Consider the following 18,994-nt stretch of genomic DNA (forward strand, 5'->3'; position numbering starts at 1 on the left):
GCATCGATCGTGGGAAATAACCCCAGGGCATCCGAACATGATCGAAATCGCAGCTCGCCCTGCCGACGTTAATTACCCGCCAGCCAGGGGTAATTAACTGTTCCCAGGGCCCCAAATCCCCAGCTCCACACACAGCCCCTGAGCGCTGCCTGCAGACGGACGGGGCCTGGGGATGCCCAGCACACATCGCAGCATCGCTCGCACTGTGATCCGCGTGTGCTGCATCAGTCACCCAAATCCGCCTGCCTTTGCTCCCTGCCATCGCCCTCTGCTCTTCTCGGCAGCTTTCAGGAGATCTTTAGTGCCTTCTTCAGTGTTTCCCTGCCTTGACAGTTCTTACAGGAATAAATGAAATCTTCTCTCAATCTTCTTGATAAACTAAACAGGCTCAGCTCTCTGACGGAGAGGAGCTTTCCCCATCCTTTGGTAATTCTGTGGCTCTGTAACCTGCAGGCAGAGCGCTTCTGCTCAGTGCCGTAGGGAGGATACAGCAGTGCCCTGCCCCTACACAGCACCCAAAATGGTGCCCAAAACACCCAGGCTCTCACCCACCCTTTCTCTCCAGGTAGAGCAGTGCCCTAGGGGTGGAGGAGCCCAGCCCAGCACCTTCACCAGCGCCAGGATTTAATGCTCCTGGTTTTTGCCCGTGGTATTTTTGTGCGGCCACACACGGAGAAAGGGCTGTGATCAGCTGATAAAACCTGGATTATGATGCCCTGATCATGCTCGATAAGCCAGGGAGGTTTCATAAGAAGCTAATGCTCTGCCCTGCCCTGTTTCCATGTGATTCCTTGTGATACAACACTGCCAGACCCCAAAAACCATGGAGCAAGGGGTGCAGTGCTGGTGCAGCCCTCCCTGTGCTGGGCAAGGGACTCTCCCCCTCCTATCAATGCCGATGAAGGAGCTTTTGAACGCTGCTCATGAGTGAATAAGGTGCCTTCAGGAAGCTGCTGGTGCTGCAGCTGAAGGGCGGGCGGTTTTGGCGGTGCCCCGAGCACAGAAGCCACAAGAACAGCACCACCAGGATGCGGTGCCCAGGGCTGCACCACGGGAATGTGTGGAAGTGGGCACCTTTGCAACAAAAACCCTTCTTCCACTAAAACCACGGGGAAAATGAAAGGAATAAGCTGTGCCTGGAGCAGTTGGAAGCTGTAGCCATGGAAAATCAGAGAGGGTTGGGGATGGTTCCCTGCCTGGGCAGGAGAGGGGGCACTGCTGGTGGGAGGAGGTGGTCACACCCACCAGGGAAGCTGGAGGCTAATGGAAGGAAAATGTCAGCAATTAGGGCTTTAGCAGAGGTGAAAATGCTGTAATTCTGATGGAGGATGGGGGGACGATACCCACTTGGTACTGGTACAAGTCAGTGCAATGCCATGGACCCAAGCATCAGCTCACACCCAAGGCATCAACCCCAACCATGATGGGGAAAGGAAAATGGCTGATAAAGGAAGCAATAACAGCAAAAATAAATAAATAAATAAAAATAAAACTGCAATGAAAACTAATTAAAATATTGCCATCAGCACGGGGATGATGCCGAATGCAGGGAAGGCGGCGGTGATGGCGCTACCCAACAGCAGTGCGGAGCGGTGCTGGCGGCGGTAGCGGGACTGCCGGAGACACCGGCTTGTCGGGATGGAGGAGCAGATCTTGGAATTGTGATGGGAATAATTATGACTCTAATGGGGTGGTAATAAAGATAATGGAATCGTAATTGAGGAGGGGATGGCTGTAGAGGAGGAGGAGCGGATAACAGCCTTGTAAAGGAGATGATAAGAAAGATAATGGGTGGTAATGGAGTTGTTGTTAAAGGTAATGGAGTTATAATGAGGTGACTGCAGCAGGTAGGAGAGACGGCTGGTTTACCGAGGACCACGATGCAGAGAGGACTATATTTCTAATTCGTCATGACAGGCAGTGGTGGAGGTGACCAAGAAGCTAATAATAACTGAAGGGGTCAACTGTTCAGACAAATGTGGACACGTAGCGAGCACAGCAGGGCCATGGCCCCTGGGGACGCAGTGCGGAGGTGGTGGGCAGCAGGGACGTTGCACTGCAGCACGAGCACGAGGTGCAAGGCAGATGCAAGAACAAGTCCTGGGCAAGCTCTGAGAGGTTTGCTTTAGGGCAGGGCTGTCCTTCAGGGCTCTGAACACAAGAGACGGGGACTAGGGGGCAGCTGGTGGTGAGGATGAAGATGAGGATGAGGAGCCCCTGCAGCAGAGCTGACGGTGACTGGGACCAGCTGGTGACTGCAGCAGCACTTAGCAAGGGCAGGGCTGGTCCTTGTGGGCAGAGCTGCGATGTCAGCGCCTGGCCAGGACAGACACACAAATGAGCTCATCTCAGCAGCACAGGCACTGCCTCAGGGGACGAGGCAGAGGGCAGCTGATGCCACCATGCCTCACGGTTGTCATTTTCAGCCATGTGCATCAGCTCTTCTTCTCCTCCTATGTTCAGCACACAGTCCCAAGCCCTTCCTGCAGTCCTGTTAATGCCTGGTTTGGAGCTTCTCTATGTAGTTTCTCCGCCACCCTTGTGCACCTCCACCTTGGTGCTTGCAGCCCGCTCACTCCATTTGCTGAGCTCGTCACTGTTTCTGACCCTGTTCCCTCTCCATGCGAGTTTGCTCACCAACACCACCAGCCATAACCCACCCCTTGGAGACAGCTGGGCTGGAGACCTTCAATTCTCTCCCCAGATGGCTTGAGGGAGGTGTTTCAACCACCTCTCCCCTCCTTGTGGTGAGGACCACACCAGACCAGGCTCCTTATCCTGCATTCGGGACTTGCACACATCAGCTCAAGCCTCACCACCAAGCTCTGGCATATCTCCTGCTCCTCAAGAGCAGGTATCCCGTCATAGGAGCAAATTGGTTTCACATTTGTTCTCGACAAACGTGTGTTGGTTGTTGCTTTGTAGCCTCATTATCCTCCAGGTTCTTACAAATTGATTGCTTAATGACTTCTGGTAGTTCTCCCTGCCTTCTCATAATGCTCCCTGCTTTGGAGCCAGGCTTCCAGTTGCCCTGCTGAAGAGATGCTCACTTGCCACCAGCAGCTCTTGGAGAAACCTTGTAAGCCCAGGATGATTACCCTGGCCTAATTAGCTGGCTGGGAGGGAGGGCTGAAGAACACCCACAGTGGATCCTCTCAGCTCCTTCCCTCCATGGAGGCAGTGAGCTCGGGCTCTCCTTAGCTCTCCTTCCCCCTCCAATGCATTTACAAAAAGTTCTTTCACAGCCTTTAGGTTGATGGCCTGTTGGAGCTTGTCCTGTTCATACCTAGCTGAGCATCTGCTCTGCCACCCCCATCACTGGGTCTCTGCCCTTGTTTCCCCTTTTCTGCCACCCTTTTTGGGCCTCAGCTCCATCAGGTGTCTGAGCCACCTTCCTCCTATCCCTCTGCATCGGGATGGCTTGTTTTGGTGCCCCTAGAGCAGCCGCTTTACGTAATTGCCAGCTTCCTGCTCTCTTTATCCCTCAGATCATCCTCCCTAGCGATGTTACCTACCAGTTCCCTGAGTTTTTTTGCAGTCCATTATCCTCGCTCTGCTGTTCTCTCTCCTTTTCTCATGGCACTGTGTGCTCCACTATTTTGTAATTTATTTCCTGAAATTACCTCCCAATTTTTTTTATTTTTTTTTTTCAAACAGTTCTTCTCTATTAGCCCAAATTAGAGCCAGAATAGCAGCTTCTCCCGTAGCTTTCTCCGTCATTGGAAATGAGATGTTGCCATCACACACCCTGAGATCTGAATAGCTCCATCCTGTCGTACCTCTCCCATGAGGTGTCCATGTAGTCAAAGGCGCCGTTGCCATGAGGATGCACGGTGTGAAGGCACCTGGGGTTAGAAAAGCCCCTCGCATTCACCCGCCTCCCCCCCCTAACTCACATGAGGTCTGGCCCACCAGTTTCACCCTATTTCGGCCACCCATCCCAGGTTACCATATCCAAGTAACCTACTGCCAGCCCCTTGCTAACCTTCAGGAGAAGTGCCCCATTCTAGGAGCCCCATTTTCCTTCAGTTCCTTGGTGTCCAGTTTCCTTCTTCCCAAACAAGCTGCACTGGGTCCCCTTTATCCCACCGAGTCCCTGTAATCCTATTTAAGACCTACAGCAAGAATCTAAGACTATATCACCCTTTTTATTTGCCATGCTCAGCCACACTCTCCTTGTTATGTGCTTTCTCATCCCCTTTCTGATCTCACCACTTTTTTTTTTTTTTTTCCCCTGCCATTTTTTGGCATTTCTCTGGCAGGTGTTTGGCACACCTTTGCTTTGCTAGCAAGCTGGCATGATCAGAATGCCTCGGCAATGGCCATCCCCAGCTCAAGGACAGGCCACCACGATGGTAAGCCTGCCTCCACCAGCCTTTAGGTCAGCCAGCCCTGGGGACATTCCACCCCAAAACCTTTGCAATTATGCCTCTGCTTCTAGGGGGTAGGATTTCATGGGTTTAAAGCAGCACCTGTGCCTGCCTGAGAAGGAGAGAAGCATCCTTTAAGTGCTCAAGCACCTGTGAAAAAAAGATGAAAGAGCTAACCAGTAAAAAAAAAAAAATAAATAAATCAAGGCAAAAAACTGAAAGAAAAGAACACAGGAGATTGCACCTGCCTCCAAGATAACCTAGGAACATCTTTTTTATCACTGAAAGTCCATTCCCAGTCGAAGATGGGACTTTTTTTTTTTGTGGTCTTAATCGGTTTCCCAATAGAGAAACATGAAGTCGAAATAACCCAACACGCCAAAGGACAAAGAAATTGCAAGGCCCCTGGCTGGTCGCCAAATCAAACTCTGCTATATACAGGGAAAAAAAAAAAAAAAAATCACTACAACAGGTCTCCCAGAGGGAAAACAGGCAGTGAGGATGAAGGATAGGAGGGGAAATTGGAAGAGAAAGTTGGCCTGACTTCAGGACCGGCTTGTGCACAGATCCTTTAATGGCTAACCAGCCCAGAGACGTTGGTAGAAAAACTCCCATTTGTGTTATCACCACAAATTCCAGCCCTGATAAACAATGAGACAGAAAAATCATGAGCACTATCATGTAGCAAAAATCTTCACCCCCGAGGTGCTGTCATTGCGGGAGAGGTCTGTATTGGGGAGGCGATGTCCCATGTCTCTGGTATGGGGCTGGCCAGGATGCTCAGAGAGTTCCTCACAGATACATGGCTCGGGGATGTTTGCTGGTCATTTTGGGACAGAGCTGTTGGGTGTAGGAGGAAAAATAAATAAATAAAAATAAAAGTACATGGGGCCATGGTGCCAGGAGCTGCACCAGGACCAGAGGCACCAGGGCTCCTGCAGCACCGTGGGTGGGTGTTGACCCATCTGCTGGTGGCATCCTCACGCCTCATCAGGTGGCTGGAGAGAAAATGGAAAAATAAAATAAGTCGGGGGGATAAAATCCCCAGTATGCAGGAGATGTTACTGCTGTGATTTTGGCTCTTGTAGATGCCCAAGTACCGGCATGCGTGGTCCGAGTTTCCTGAGAAACTGTACCCTGTGGAAAAGACCCACAGGATGTAATAGCAATGCAGCTAGCAGGGTTACCCTGAAACCTGTAGGATTTAATAGCTTGGGATGCTCTTTCTAAGAGTGGTTTTTACTAGCCAATACATTTTTATGGCAGGGAGAATAATTCTCTCACTTTCACAGAGCATGAGCCACAAAAACTTGTAAGAAAATCATTTTCTATTAAACTCTTTATTACTTTCAAGGGGACAAAAAAGCAAAGAAATGCAACCAAAGTTACATTTTCCATAAGTTGCAGATTCTTTTTAATTCTTAGTGTAAGCCTTGCAAGGATTTTTGAGCCAGACTCTCCACTCTATATCCACGGTCCTTTGGTTTGGAATAAAACTGGGGTACATTGCAGCCCCAGAGCTGGCAGGTGGGCATCACTCAGTCCATGTGTGCACAGATCTGTGCATGTTCAGTCCTTACCCAGGGCTCGCGGACCCTGCCAGGCATCTCTTTGCATGCTGGAGCTGGTATTAAATTGGGGGGGAGAACAAAAATTTCCTGCTGCTGGCTCTGAGGTGCCCTCCCTGTGGCAGAGTGAATCACCAGGACAGCGCAGCCTTGGATCCATGAGCTGTTTCACCTGGAAGTCAGCCCAGGCTGAGCCAGCGTTTGGGCAAGCAGAAGCTCTGATGTTGCACAACCTGGGGTTTGTCTAAAAATAAAATGAAATAAAATAAAAATATATTTTCAGCCCCAACCCTTCCCCAGACCCCCATGGAGCATAAGGCCATCGCCTCGCTCCTCTCCATCCCAAGGACCAGGAGGTTGGAAAGTCAGCTCTGGGTTGAAGGGAATGGGAGCTGAAGCAGAGGCAGCAGATTTGCTCCCTCAGGTCCTTACCTTGTCCCAGGTCCCATTTTTCTGTGGATTTTGCAGGATCAGCTGGCTGCCAGCCGCAGGACCAGGCACTTCAGCAACCAATAGTTTTTTATGGGTATTTAAGCTTTGATTTAAGCTCCTGCTGTCATGGCAAATAGAAAATGCTTTCTGACATGCCAAGAAAGGCTGACATGAAATGTAGGCATGTTTCCATCACCTACCCACCCCCCAGAAAAAAATAAAATGTGCTAACAAGAACATAATTACAAACTTGACACCAACAGCCAGAGGTGTGCAAGCACGGGCTGAGCCACCAGATAAACGTTGGAGGAACTGATCCTGTTGCCATCAGCAGTTTTCACTAAAGCATTTTGGTTTAAACAAACAAACAAACAACAACAACAAAAAATTAAATCAACTCAACATGATCTTGCATCTTCTTATGGTGGGAGCTGTAGTGGGCCTTCCCCAGCAGCCAGGCACAGGACAGACAGACAGACCCATTGCTGGTGCCCCCGTGGTAAAGAAGTCACTATCTTCCTGTCTCAGAAAGCTGTGTGCATCTCCAAGTCCACAAAAATCAATTTCCAGGCTTCTTCAGAACTGGATTCCTTATGCCAAAGGCTCAGGTCTCACATGCTCGAGTGCCCATAGGAACCCGATGGTTGCTGGGGAGCCTTCCGAAAAATACCGCTTTGGTTTCTCAGGAAGGCAGGTGCTTCAGCAGGCACTCCATCAGGGTCGTAATCACATGCAGAAGCATTAGCCTGTGCCTTAAGTGTACCAAAAATGCAAAATATGGCAGCCAGCAAGGGAAAACAAGCCAGCCTTTTCCAGCGGCCTGGGTCCACACCTCCCAGGGGAACACCAGGACGAGCCCCCGGCAGCAGCCCTGAGGGACAAGGAATGGCTTTGCCCAGTTTGCCCAGCACAGAGGGTTCCAGCATAGCCCAACATCCCTCTCCTCCTCCCACCCCCATCCTGTTTGCTGTATTTAGGGTGTAGGAGAGGCAGCCCCTGTCCATCTCAGGTAGTGGCTGACTGCCCTGCTCCCGGCTGGCACCGGGAGGTGTTTGCTCGCAGGTTTCTGCAGGAGCACCACACAACCACTAATCCCTGGCTCCTGCACTGCTGCACAAATATTTTTGGCTATTTGCCCCCTTCCTACCATGCTGCAATTGCTGTCCAAGTGATCTCGTTTCTCAGTTCAGCAAGCCCTACAGGAGGACCACAGCGTGTTATCTGTCATTATTTATCATTATTTATCTACCCGTTGGATCAAAAGGGAAAGGGCAGAAAAGGCAGGCAAGACAGAGTGCTCCAGATGGGCAGATGGTAATCTGGGCTTAGAAATTATAAAATTCACCAACTTGGAGAAATAAGAGGTGCTGAATCAGCCTTCCCTGAGCAGCTAAGGGCAGCTGTGTATGTGCATGGGTTGGCACTGGGGACGGAGGGAGGAGGGAGCAGAGCACGATGAACTTTTATGCTGGTGACAGGGGTTGTGTCACATCGCTGCCACAGCACTGAAGGGGTCTCCTTCAGCATGCAATTCTTCAGAAAAAATAAAAATAAATAAAAAAAAAGGAAAAAAAAAGACCTTAAAATTGATTTTAAGTGCTTGCTTGTGAACTGTCCAACCCCAATACTCATGATGCTAGTGGGATAATTTAAGTGAGCAAAACCAAGCTGGAGCTTAGAAAGCCTAACAGACCAGCAGGCTTGCTTCCAAGCTCTCATGCCCTGCACCGGCTCCAAGCTCAGCAAAATTATATTACACGTTTATATCCACTCCTTAATGAGGTACTTGCCTATTATAGGGCAATAAAAACTCAGCCTGACTCAGATCTTCAGTGCAAATCCACGCTGGCGCACTGATGCTTCCCAAGCACCTTGGTTTTCCCTGCAATAAAAGGCACATAGGCTGCTACCAGGTCTTAGGCAGGAATGCAAAATGGGGACAGACAGGGGGTTTCCCACTCTGCCTCAATAATTTGGTGGCAGGACTAAACCAGAGACAATGGAGCTGGTGAGCTGTGCCCTGTGCTTGTGGGGAAGCAGCGGGAGATGGGCGTGTGCTCAAGGCTGATGAAGGGAGCAGCAGCCCTGCGTTTGGGGCAGCCGGTACCTGCAGGCAGCCCTGCATCTCCTCTCCATACACATGCAAGCAGCTCATCTGGCATGGAAAAAAAATAAGTAAAACAGATTAACCTATCTGACCGTACAGCCAGGATGTGTCAAACCCAGCCCAGCTGGCTGGCTCAGAAAAAAAAAATAGTGGTTATTACTGCAAACTCTATATACATTATTTATCAAATGAAGTCTCTGCAGCAGGTCTACAATTCATTTCCTTGCTCTGGTTGTCTTTTTGATGGTAGAAATCATCCTGAGCCCTGCTATGGGGCTGGGGGTGAGCATCTCTGCTGCTCTCCCAATATGCTGAGGTTAGGGTATGGGAAGTGGGTGGATAAATGGTGCATGAGCTGCTTGATGTGCATCCAAACAGTGTTACGTGTGTGGTGGGAGGCTGTGTGCTCCGTCCAGGGGAGCAAAGTCTGGCACAAGTGCCTGCTGCTTCTCTGAATAACCGGGGGGAACTCTGCAGAAACTGCAATTGGTAGGAAATATCAAATATTGGAGGGTTCAAACAGTGTGATCCCTGCTGCCACCTGCCAGGTTGCTTGTGCATGTGAATCAGCTGCAGTCCATGGTTTAGCTTGAGTGATATGTTAAAAAGGGAGAAAAATGAGAATTTTCTAGTCTAGGTATAAACAGTCTGAGGGATGCTACAGCACGCACGACCTGAGGGGTGCATCAGGGCTGCTCCATCTCCGCAGTGTAAAAATACACACCCAAGGGGAAATCAATGCAAAGACACACCCGATGGGCATTTCTTTGCCATGCACTCCTGTGGCAGCACTTCTGAATCCCATTGTGGGGCCAGGTGCCCTGGTGCCACAGATGAACTGGGATGCAACTCTGCCCTCCAGCAGTGCTCACCTCCTGCCTTTGCATTGCCTCCCGCCGATGCATCTAGTTTCTCGGCCCCTTCCATGTGTCTTTAATTTGCATCATGATGTCGGTGCAGGGGGCAATAGCTGGCAGTGTTTTGGTGGAGCTGAATGGGGGCTCCCCAAGTCAGGGAATTTGCATCCACCGTGGCTAAGTGCAAGGCTGCAAGGAGGGCCAGGACGACCCGCGCACTAATGAAACATGACAGCAAGCACCCGGTACATGAGCACGAGGCTTTGCTGCTGTGTGCTGAGAGCAAATGGGGAAAAAAAAAAAAAAAAAAAAAAACAAAAAAAAAAAACACTCATGCACATGGCCAAGAGGGACCTGAAGCCAGTGTAATTCATGTGGGATGAGTCCACTGGGGATCCAGGCTCTTGTGCTGGGTTCCCTCCATGCTGGAGGATGGGCACGTGGCCCTCTGCCGTATGTCCACAAGTCTCTGTCTGCGCAAGGATGGAAGAAAGCGATCACACAGTCATTTGCACCTGAAGGCCATTTAGGATAGGCAAAAACCAGAGCAGCAGAGGAAAACTGAGCCAGACAAGGATACAGGAAGAGCTAAAAGCCCAACCGTTTTGTCAGATTTCGCAGCATTCATGATAAATCTCTGTGGGATGCAAAGCGATGGCAGCCCCACCACGCAGCCCCCACCACGCCGTGCCGGCAGGTCCTCCATCACCCTCCAAAATTCATTACAATGTCCCTGCCAAAGACAAAAATAACATCGTATTTATTTCTGTGCTTAAATACCAGTTGCCATGTGATTAAGTACTACCACGTAATTGAAGAGGATTTAGAGGGTGTTTGTGCCCTGCAATGCTCCACAATTATGGTTAATTCCAGCTTTATGGCTTCAGAGCATCACCAGAGCTGCTCCAGGGCCAGCAGAGCTTCATTTCAGGGGTCAGAAACACAGCTCATGGCTGTAACACCAAAGGGTAGGAAATCCAAAAAAATCTGGCCCCATCCTAAACCCTTTTTTCATGAATTTGGGTGTTCCTGGGTAAAAAGGGTCTGCAAAACTCTGCAGCAAGGTGTCTCGTACAGCTGGGTGCTGTAGGCCAGATTCAGGCCTCAGCTGCTGATGTGTAAATGAAATGAGTTTGCCCTAAAACTTCGCACTCATCCTTTCCCGTGGGAGCTTATAGAGGCTATTGATATATGCCGTGAAAATTCAATAAAAGAGTATGTAATGAAAGAAAGATATAATGTAGGCTGTGATCACAAAGGCACACATGAATTATTAAGCCTGCCGAATTTACAGGCAGCTCGGGGAACTATAGATTTCTTCCTCCACATATAGTTAGGGAATGCTGTTAAAAGCATCAGAGTATTTCATGCTTAACCATGCAATTAGTCAGCAGGGGGAGGTGCTCGCTCCCCGGGCATCCCCAGCACCAGAGCCAGCTCACATCCATCCTCAGCCCCCTCAGGACTGCTTGGGCACCTGATGCCCCAAAGCAAGGCGTTCAATTTGGTTTCACTTGGAGATGCTCTTGGGCTGTCCAAACCTTAAATCGTCCCCAGCACAGTGCTCACCAAGTCCCTCTTGCATTCCCCCCCCCCACCATATTTTGCAGCCTGTGCCCATCCCATGGTGTGAGTTGTGCCTGCTGTGACTGCATTTACAAGGCAATAAAAAAGGGGCCACAGATGTTGCTCAGGACTGTAACTTGTAAAAATAACCTACAATATATATTTAAGGAGGCCGCTCTGCAGGATTTAGTTTTTGTTTGTTTGTTTGTTTTAGTTTTTTTTTTTCTTTTTTCTTCCTTTGTTGGCCCCTGAGATGCAAATCCTGGGTGGGGAGAGACTGTTAGGGAGGGAAAGAGAGCACTGGGCTCTGCTACACTTTGGGCAAAAGCGCTCAAACATTTTTCTCAGTTTTAGACTGTTTCGTTTTATTGAGCCCTATGCACATAAATAGTAGCAGATTGATTATTTCGCAGATCCCCAAAGCTGAAGCGTTTGGAGCTGAGCGTTCGGCACCTGCCAAACTTGTATTTGAACCTTAATTTAAACTCCTGCCTGGGCTGGCCCAAATTCACCTGCAAACCTGTCATTAATGCAACTTCTCTTCCTTGGCAGACAAGCCCTGACCTTTCAGACCGTGCATGCAACACCAAAGTGCTGCCACGATTCTGTTTATAACAATAGAAGAAAATAAAGAGAAAGCTGCCCTAGCATCATGCCGTGGGGATGCAACTGCCCCTGCAGCATCACCACCTGAAGCCATCCATCGCCCCGGGTGATGCCACCATTTGCTGCCCAGAAATGAGTGCTGGGCAGCGTCCCACAGGCACCCAGCATGATGAGTATCAGTTCGGGTCCATGAGCCTGTTGCTTTTCTGCCAGCAAGTGGATGTATTTTTGTCTGTGGGTTGGGGTAATGGAAGCATAGACACATCTGGGTGGGAAAGGACCTCCAAGGTGACCAAGCTCAACCATGACATTGGAGCGGTGAGCCGCGCGACCTGCTCACCAAGTCCTTGTGGCCGTGCACACACTCTCCTCCATCCCACCTGCAAACACTTCCAGCAGCCAGGCTGGGTTCTGCTGGGCGGCGAGGCATGGGGAAGGACTTTATTTTTGTTCCCACCACTGAGGTTGCTCTGCAGCCCTGCAATGGGGCTCGCTTCGAGGCCTGGCTCTGCGGCGCTGGTGTGCAGCCATAATTACTTTCCTACTGAACACAGACACAGAGACAAAAAAAAAAGCAGGTAGAAAGGCCAAGGAGCTCGCGGTGAGTCTCACATGCCAGCAAGTCAATCAAAAGCAGGCAGTGTTAATTAGTCCCTGTGCTGCCCCCCTGCTTGGCTGCCCCACCAGCCAGGGACAAGAGGTCTCTCCGTGGGTCAGCCAGGGCCACTGAAAAGCTGCTGGGGAGGCCAGGAGGTGGTGAGAATTGGGGAGGTGTTGGGGGGGTCTGAGGGCAGCCCCCCCGAGCCAGGAATATCCACGGGGTGTTGCAGGGGTGTTGAAGGGGAAAAAGCCCTGGATGGATCCCATGGAACATGTCACCATGACGTTGAAGGCACTCAAGCAGTGTGAAGGGCTTAGCTTTCTGGTTGTTCTCATGAGTGCTTAGTTGTCCCCAGCTTTGGGCAAGTAGCCCCAAAACACCACTTAAGGTACACCCACCCCACCTTGTTGTCTTCTCAGGTGTCCTCTTCCTTTCCCTCCCCTGTGAATATGGACAAAGTCACCATGAGGAGCAAAGGTGAAAGAGGTGGCCACCCCACCTTGGAGTAGTTTCCATTTTATTTCCATTTTTCTTGCTTTGCCAGAAACCACAAAGAAAAAGAGTGTGTGTGTGTGTGAGAGAGAGAGAGAGAGCCTACCAAAGGTGTCCCACATGCCTGTTCATGAGAAGAAAAAGTGCATCAGGAACGCTGCAGGGATAATAACCCCATAAATGCCACGAGCTGTCTGAACAGTTGTATTTGCAGTAGTACCTTGGTATTGTAAGAGAGGAGCCAGTAAAGAAATATTTTCACTGAGCAGCAGGGGAAGAGGGGGAAGCACAGCTGCTCCCTGGGGAGCTGGAGAGGAGCTTCAGAGCAGGGGGTAATGACAGTGAGAGAGGGAAACTGCTCGAGATTACGGCACTTGGAGACAGCAGCAAAGTCAGGTCACACAAGAGCAGGACACCATTATCCTCTCCCGTCCCCAAAAACCCAACCACTGAGCTATTGCACCCATCCTGCTGGAGAACCCTAGGCTGTCATCCCACCTCATCCCACCACCAAAAGTCTCAGAAGAAGGAGCATGTTGTAGCTCATGGGGCACTTCCCACCTCTTGGCCCTGCACATGCCTTGGCCCTTCAAGGCAGGTCCCATCCCAACAGGACCATGTCTTGGCTTTGAATAATACCTGAAGCTCATGACTTCTTAGAGCTTTGGTAAAATTTCTGGCGATGCAGTGAGGAGCTCTTCAGTTCCTTGCATCTTTTTACCAAAACCACGAGGAACCTGTTGTCCGGATTTAATGTGCCTGGTGGTCAGCACACAATAGTCCCAGCAAGAGTAACGGGACTGAACCCATCCCCATCCCCAGCAGGATGGCACTGGGGATTTTAGGCTGCAGATAAGGGTGGCCTTTGAGCCCAGATTAGCACCTGGGGGGTCACAGCTGGTATGGAAATGAGAAGTTGTTTTGTTTCAAATCAAAGCAATTTTAACCCATAATCCAGAGCACAGGTAGGAGGTGAAGCCACTTCAACACAAGGGATTGTCTGCCCAGAGCACAAACCTAAAGGAGCCCAAGGCTGCGTGGTGTAATTTAACAGTGTTTAGCATCGAGGCTGCCGTTCCTATAGCTACTGGAGGAAGCTTAGCAACCCCGGGCTCAGCTCCTGGGGCACCGAGTTAGGACCTAAGGCAGGGATGCGGCACCTTCACCCGTGCCTTAACCCTTCATACTGCTCAGTGCTGGTGTTGCACTGAATGCAGAACCCATAAGGGGTGTTCCTGCCGGACACACGAGCATGTGAGGCTTTATTAGTACCAAATTAACCGTTTTCATTTAAAAATATAATAGGGATAAAAAGCTGCCTCTGCTGCCGTTTGAGGGCTGCACCAAGGGCTGTTGAGGTGGCGCGAAGGTCTGGGCCATCAGCACCAGAAGGCAGGGGCAGCATGAACAAAGTTGGGCAGGGGAAGGCCTACCTGCTCCCCACCAGCTGTGGGTTCCTCCTGGACCCAGTCTGGGTTTCACCAAAGCCAGCAGGGCTCTGCTACTGTTGGTTGGCCCCACATCCCTCTGGACAATTCTGCTTCTCTACCCTGAGCACAGCTGCAGGGCCTCTGCCAACCATGCTCCATTTTCTTCTGTGTCCCCAGGTCCTCCCTCCACTTGGCTGACCAAGGCTGGCTTAGAAGGCTTTTCCCTCTCCCAGAAAAATGGGGACTGACATTGAAAACCCAGTGCTGAGGAATGTGCTCCTCAGCTTCAACTTGCTGCTGCTGGGCACCGTCCTCAAGCCTTTTGAGTGCCGACTGGAGGTGACAACAGAGCCAGCCGAGCGGCCGGCTGTGGATGAGGAGGGTGGTCTTGCCAACTGCAGTCCACCCATTAAAGAGCAGCCCATGGTCTTCCACCACATCTACAACATCAACATCCCCCTGGACAGCTGCTGCTCCTCCATGCTCAAGCCTTCGGCCGAGGAGGTGAGTTCAGAAGACGACAAGCTGGCGGAGTACACGGAGCAGACCTCCGACAGCGAGAGCCAGGTCACCTTCACCCACAAGATAAACTTGCCCAAGCAGGCCTGCAAGTGCTCCACCTCCCTCCCGTCCCTGCAGGAGCTGCTGAGCAGGATTGAGATGCTGGAGAGGGAGGTCTCCATGCTCCGCGACCAATGCAACTCCAATTGCTGCCAAGAAAATGCAGCCACAGGTAGTAATGCAATCCTGTTAGCTCTTGCTGGGGGCTCAGGGCTCGAGTCACAGGCAGGAGAAATGCAGAGATGGTGATGCCACTCGGAGCAGTGATGGAGGAAAACCTATGTTCATTCATGGCTGTGTCTTTAGGGAAAAGCCCAGCTTAGGGTCTCCAAGACAGGAAAGTCCCTGGGTGGATTCAGTAACTGAAGCCCCCAAGGCTCACTTGCTGTGAAAACCCCATGATCAAAAAGGTACCCACCAGGCAGAGACAAAATCTCATTAAAAATAAAATTACATCTGCTAAGGGGTTAGAAGGGTGAGGTCCCCAGCCCTGTCCTCCTGACAACTCTGTTAAAGATCTGCCACTATTCACAGGGCAGGGAGGGGAGAAATATCTGTGGTTCTCCTCGGCTGTCCCCAGGCTGAAGGCAGCACTGCAGGAGCCAGCAATAAGCTTCTTCATCTTCTCTGCAGGGACAGACAGTGCCTATGAAAATGTGAGTTAAAAAAATAAATAAATACAGAAAACAACTTATATTGCCATAAAAGACTCAAACAAAACCTATAACAAATGCACAAAACCATCAACAGGATACTTCATCTGAATAACAATGCATGCAGTTGTTGAAGCTCTCTGAGAGCCCCCATCAGGGTTTCTTTGATAAAGATGCAGCTCGGTCCCTCTGTAATATGAGATAATGCAATAATGAGATGGGTTATGAAAGATTTGGGCTAGAGGCTGCCTTTCAGTAGTGCAGATGCTAGCACACAAGTGGTTTCCTACATCTCAGGTAGCTTCATCAAAGGTGCTGTCTGGAAGGGCACCTGCTGGCCCCTGGTGCAGCTCAGTCCTGCTGGGGCGCTCCTGATGTGGCACCCATCAGCAGTGTGATTGGATGAAAGAGGATGGAAAACACCCATGCAGGCCACAGATGTGTGCACAGCAAGGGTTAAACTCAAGTGGAAAACACAACGGGAAAAACCTGATTTAAAGGAATTCATTCAACATACCCATGGGCGAATTTGGGTTGCTTGCAACATATGTAGCCAGTCCCATTAAACATTTATCACTTGTTGGAGCCTCCACTCAGATCACAGATGTGTACCGAGGTAAAACTGGAGTAATCTCATTCATTTTACCCGAGTCGCTTTCAATTCACTGCACTGCAAAGGAGACCAGGATCCCGGCCCCACAGCCTGAGGCGCTTCCCCACAGAAAGCTGCTGTCTTCCAGCAAACCTACAAGCACCCTCTCTCTTTGTTTGATAACTCCACTGGAGGCTGGGCTCTGAAGAGAACCTGATCTCCATTCCCCAGGTGGGAAGTATCCTGCAAAGCAACCCAAACAGGTCTGTCTGGCACAGCATACAACTAAGCCCTTCTACAGGAGCGTCTGATGCCTATGCCATAGGCAGAGCTGTAATAGCTTGGCTAGGGAGAGAAATTCAGCTGAGGGGACAAAAAGTCTAGTGGTTTGTGCTCTGCATGGTGCAGAGGCTTCCTAAGGGCTGGAAGGGTTTCTCTTCTTCTGTGTTTTACACAAAGAAGAAAAGTAGTCAAAACTAGCTGGGGAAAAATAAGCCAGGCTGTTGTAAACCCAAAGCTGGAGCATCAGGTCCGTGTCACAGGGGAATAGCGGGAAGCTCTGACAAAGTCAGAGCAACTTATCCTTTATCCCCATGTGTCCAACACCACCCCAGAGCAAGGCTGCTGAGTGACAGGGGATGCTGCAAGTGGTGGCCCTGTGTCTTCCGTACTTTCCCACAACCCCCCTGTGAATTGAAGACAAGAGGAAATTGTCCCAGGTCACACCAGGGGAAGTCTAGGTTGGATATTAGTAAAAATTTTGTCACTGAAAAGGTTGTGAAGTATTGGAACAGGCTGCTCAGGGAAGTGGTTGAGTCACCATCCATGGAGGTCTTCAAAAAACATGTAGATGTAGTGCCTGGTGACATGGTTTGGTGGGGGACTTGGGAGTGCTGGGTTAAAGGTTGGACCAGATGATCTTAGAGGTCTTTTCCAATCCTGTGATTCTCTACCTGAACCCATGTGCAAAGCCAACAGTTCCATCCCAATCAGAGTCACCAGGGTAGGGGCAGACATGATGTCTTTGGGTACAGAGCTGCCTCTTGTAGGTGACCAGGATCTTTCAACCGTATGGTGAAACAGCAGGTGGTGTGGAGATGACAGAGCCAGTTAAGTCATGGCTGGTGCAGAGGACTTGGCCAGGAAAGGTGTTTGTTTGTTTGTTTGTTTGTTTGTTTCCCACTAAGAGGTCTGGGGAGCTAAAAGTAAAGCAAGGGAAGCTCTTGCACCTGATAGGGCCGATGGCACCCATAGCCAGGTGCTGTGGAAGCCAGAGCTCCAGAGGGGACAGACACGCCTGAAGCCTAACCCGAGCCCCAGCATGGCCCATCCTGCAAATCATGCCTTCTCCAGCCCTAAAGCCACCAATTCCCCTGGGCCAGGAGAGCTCAGCTGTAGGGAGTACCATGCCCCCCTGCTTGCATCCTGTCCCCGAGCCCCAGCGGTGGAGCTCTGACCGCCCACCCTGCGTCCTTTTGCAGGGCGCCTGGATTACACCCTGCCGTGCAGCGGCCACGGGAACTTCAGCCTGGAGTCGTGCCGCTGCGTCTGCAGCGAGGGCTGGGCCGGCAGCAACTGCTCAGAGCCCCGCTGCCCACGGGGCTGCTCCAGCCGTGGTGTCTGCCTGGAGGGCCAGTGCGTCTGCGACAACGACTACGGCGGTGAGGACTGCTCCCAGCTCCGCTGCCCCGCCGGCTGCGGCGCCCGCGGGCTCTGCGTGGATGGCGAGTGTGTCTGCGAGGAGGGCTTCGCTGGGGAGGACTGCTCCCAGCCCCGCTGCCCCCGTGACTGCTCGGGCAAGGGCTACTGCACCAACGGCACCTGTGTGTGCGTGGAGGGCTACGCCGGAGAGGACTGCGGGTGGTTGCGGTGTCCCAATGCCTGCAGCGGACGTGGCATCTGCCAGGATGGCATCTGTGTCTGCGAGGATGGTTACGGAGGGCAGGACTGCTCGGCAGGTAGGGGTGTGTGGGGAGATGGATCCTAATGCGTGAGGAAGGGCTTCGAGGTGTCCAGAGACCCATAGGAGCACCATGAAGCTTGGGAGGAACTCAAAGATGGTAGAGCACGTCATGCAGGATTTGTTCAGGTCCAGCAGCTTGACTGCCTCCCTCTTGTCCCTGTGCCCAAAGATTCTATGCATAGCTGTTTGGGAGGTGTGCTAAAACTCAGTGACTCATGTCCAAATGTTGGTGGTAAGCCCTTGTTACAACAGCAGTGCAGTCAGGCTCTCCTGGCTTGCAGTTGCAGGTAACACTACATACTCATAGCTGACCCCTGGCCAAGAGCCCAAACTCTCATCCAACCAAGAGGCCCACCCTCCCTTACCCATGGCCAGAGCATAAGCCACGCGTGTCCTGATGCTCTCCTTCCCTCTACCCTTCTCATCAGTGGCTCCTCCTGAAAACCTGCGTGTGACGGGGATTAGCGACAGCTCCATCGAGCTGGCGTGGGACAGCCCCGGGGCAGCCACCGAGTACGTCGTCTCCTACCAGCCGGCGGGGCCGGGGGGCACCCAGCTCCAGCAGCGGGTGCCTGGGGACTGGAGCACCATCACCATCACAGAGCTGGAGCCAGGCGTCGCCTACAATGTCAGCGTCTACGCGGTCATCAGCGATGTCTTGAGCATCCCTGTTACCGCCAAGGTGACGACCAGTAAGTATCTGACTGTACTTGTCACTCAGTGCCCAGATAACCAGGGGTGACGCTTGTCAGGTGGCTGGGGAAGACAGCACTCGCCCATGTAATGAGAAGCTTTCACAGCAGCCTGTCAAGGTTCATCCATCTCATAATTGCCATCTTCTAGGATGGCTTTCCTAACATAACGCATTGCCTTGCCATGATGTTGTGCAGCTTGCTCAAGCTGACTCACATTTTCCATAAAAACCTTCTAGCAGCAGAAAATTGAGCCTTCAAAAAAATATATATTGGGAGTATTTTTATCCATATATATCTGTATGGAGATATAGGAGAGGAGGAGATGTGTCCACTCTCCATGGGAAGTCTCAGTTTGAAAACCCAAATGGCTGAAAATCAAGGAAACATCCACCATTTGGTTGAAGCCCCCAGAGCCCCAAATACCTTACATATTTGTGATATATCATATAAGTCACAGGTTTTGCTCCCTATTCTGGATGGAGTCCCCATGACAAGTCCCCA

At 51.1% G+C, this 18,994-nt stretch overlaps 1 protein-coding gene across 1 annotated transcript in view; it reads left to right on the forward strand.

The window, feature by feature from the left end:
* Positions 1-18,994, forward strand: part of TNR (tenascin R) — a 59,728-nt gene that overhangs the window by 13,648 nt on the left and 27,086 nt on the right. Inside the window, exons 2-4 of the mRNA XM_035333205.1 lie at positions 14,207-14,762; positions 17,317-17,793; positions 18,227-18,490. Of these exons, the coding sequence (XP_035189096.1) occupies positions 14,267-14,762; positions 17,317-17,793; positions 18,227-18,490 (1,237 nt within the window). The 5' untranslated portion in view covers positions 14,207-14,266. The remainder of the gene's footprint in view (positions 1-14,206; positions 14,763-17,316; positions 17,794-18,226; positions 18,491-18,994) is intronic.

This window comes from Oxyura jamaicensis, chromosome 8 (assembly GCF_011077185.1).
Source record: "Oxyura jamaicensis isolate SHBP4307 breed ruddy duck chromosome 8, BPBGC_Ojam_1.0, whole genome shotgun sequence".
NCBI classification, from domain to species: Eukaryota; Metazoa; Chordata; class Aves; order Anseriformes; family Anatidae; genus Oxyura; species Oxyura jamaicensis.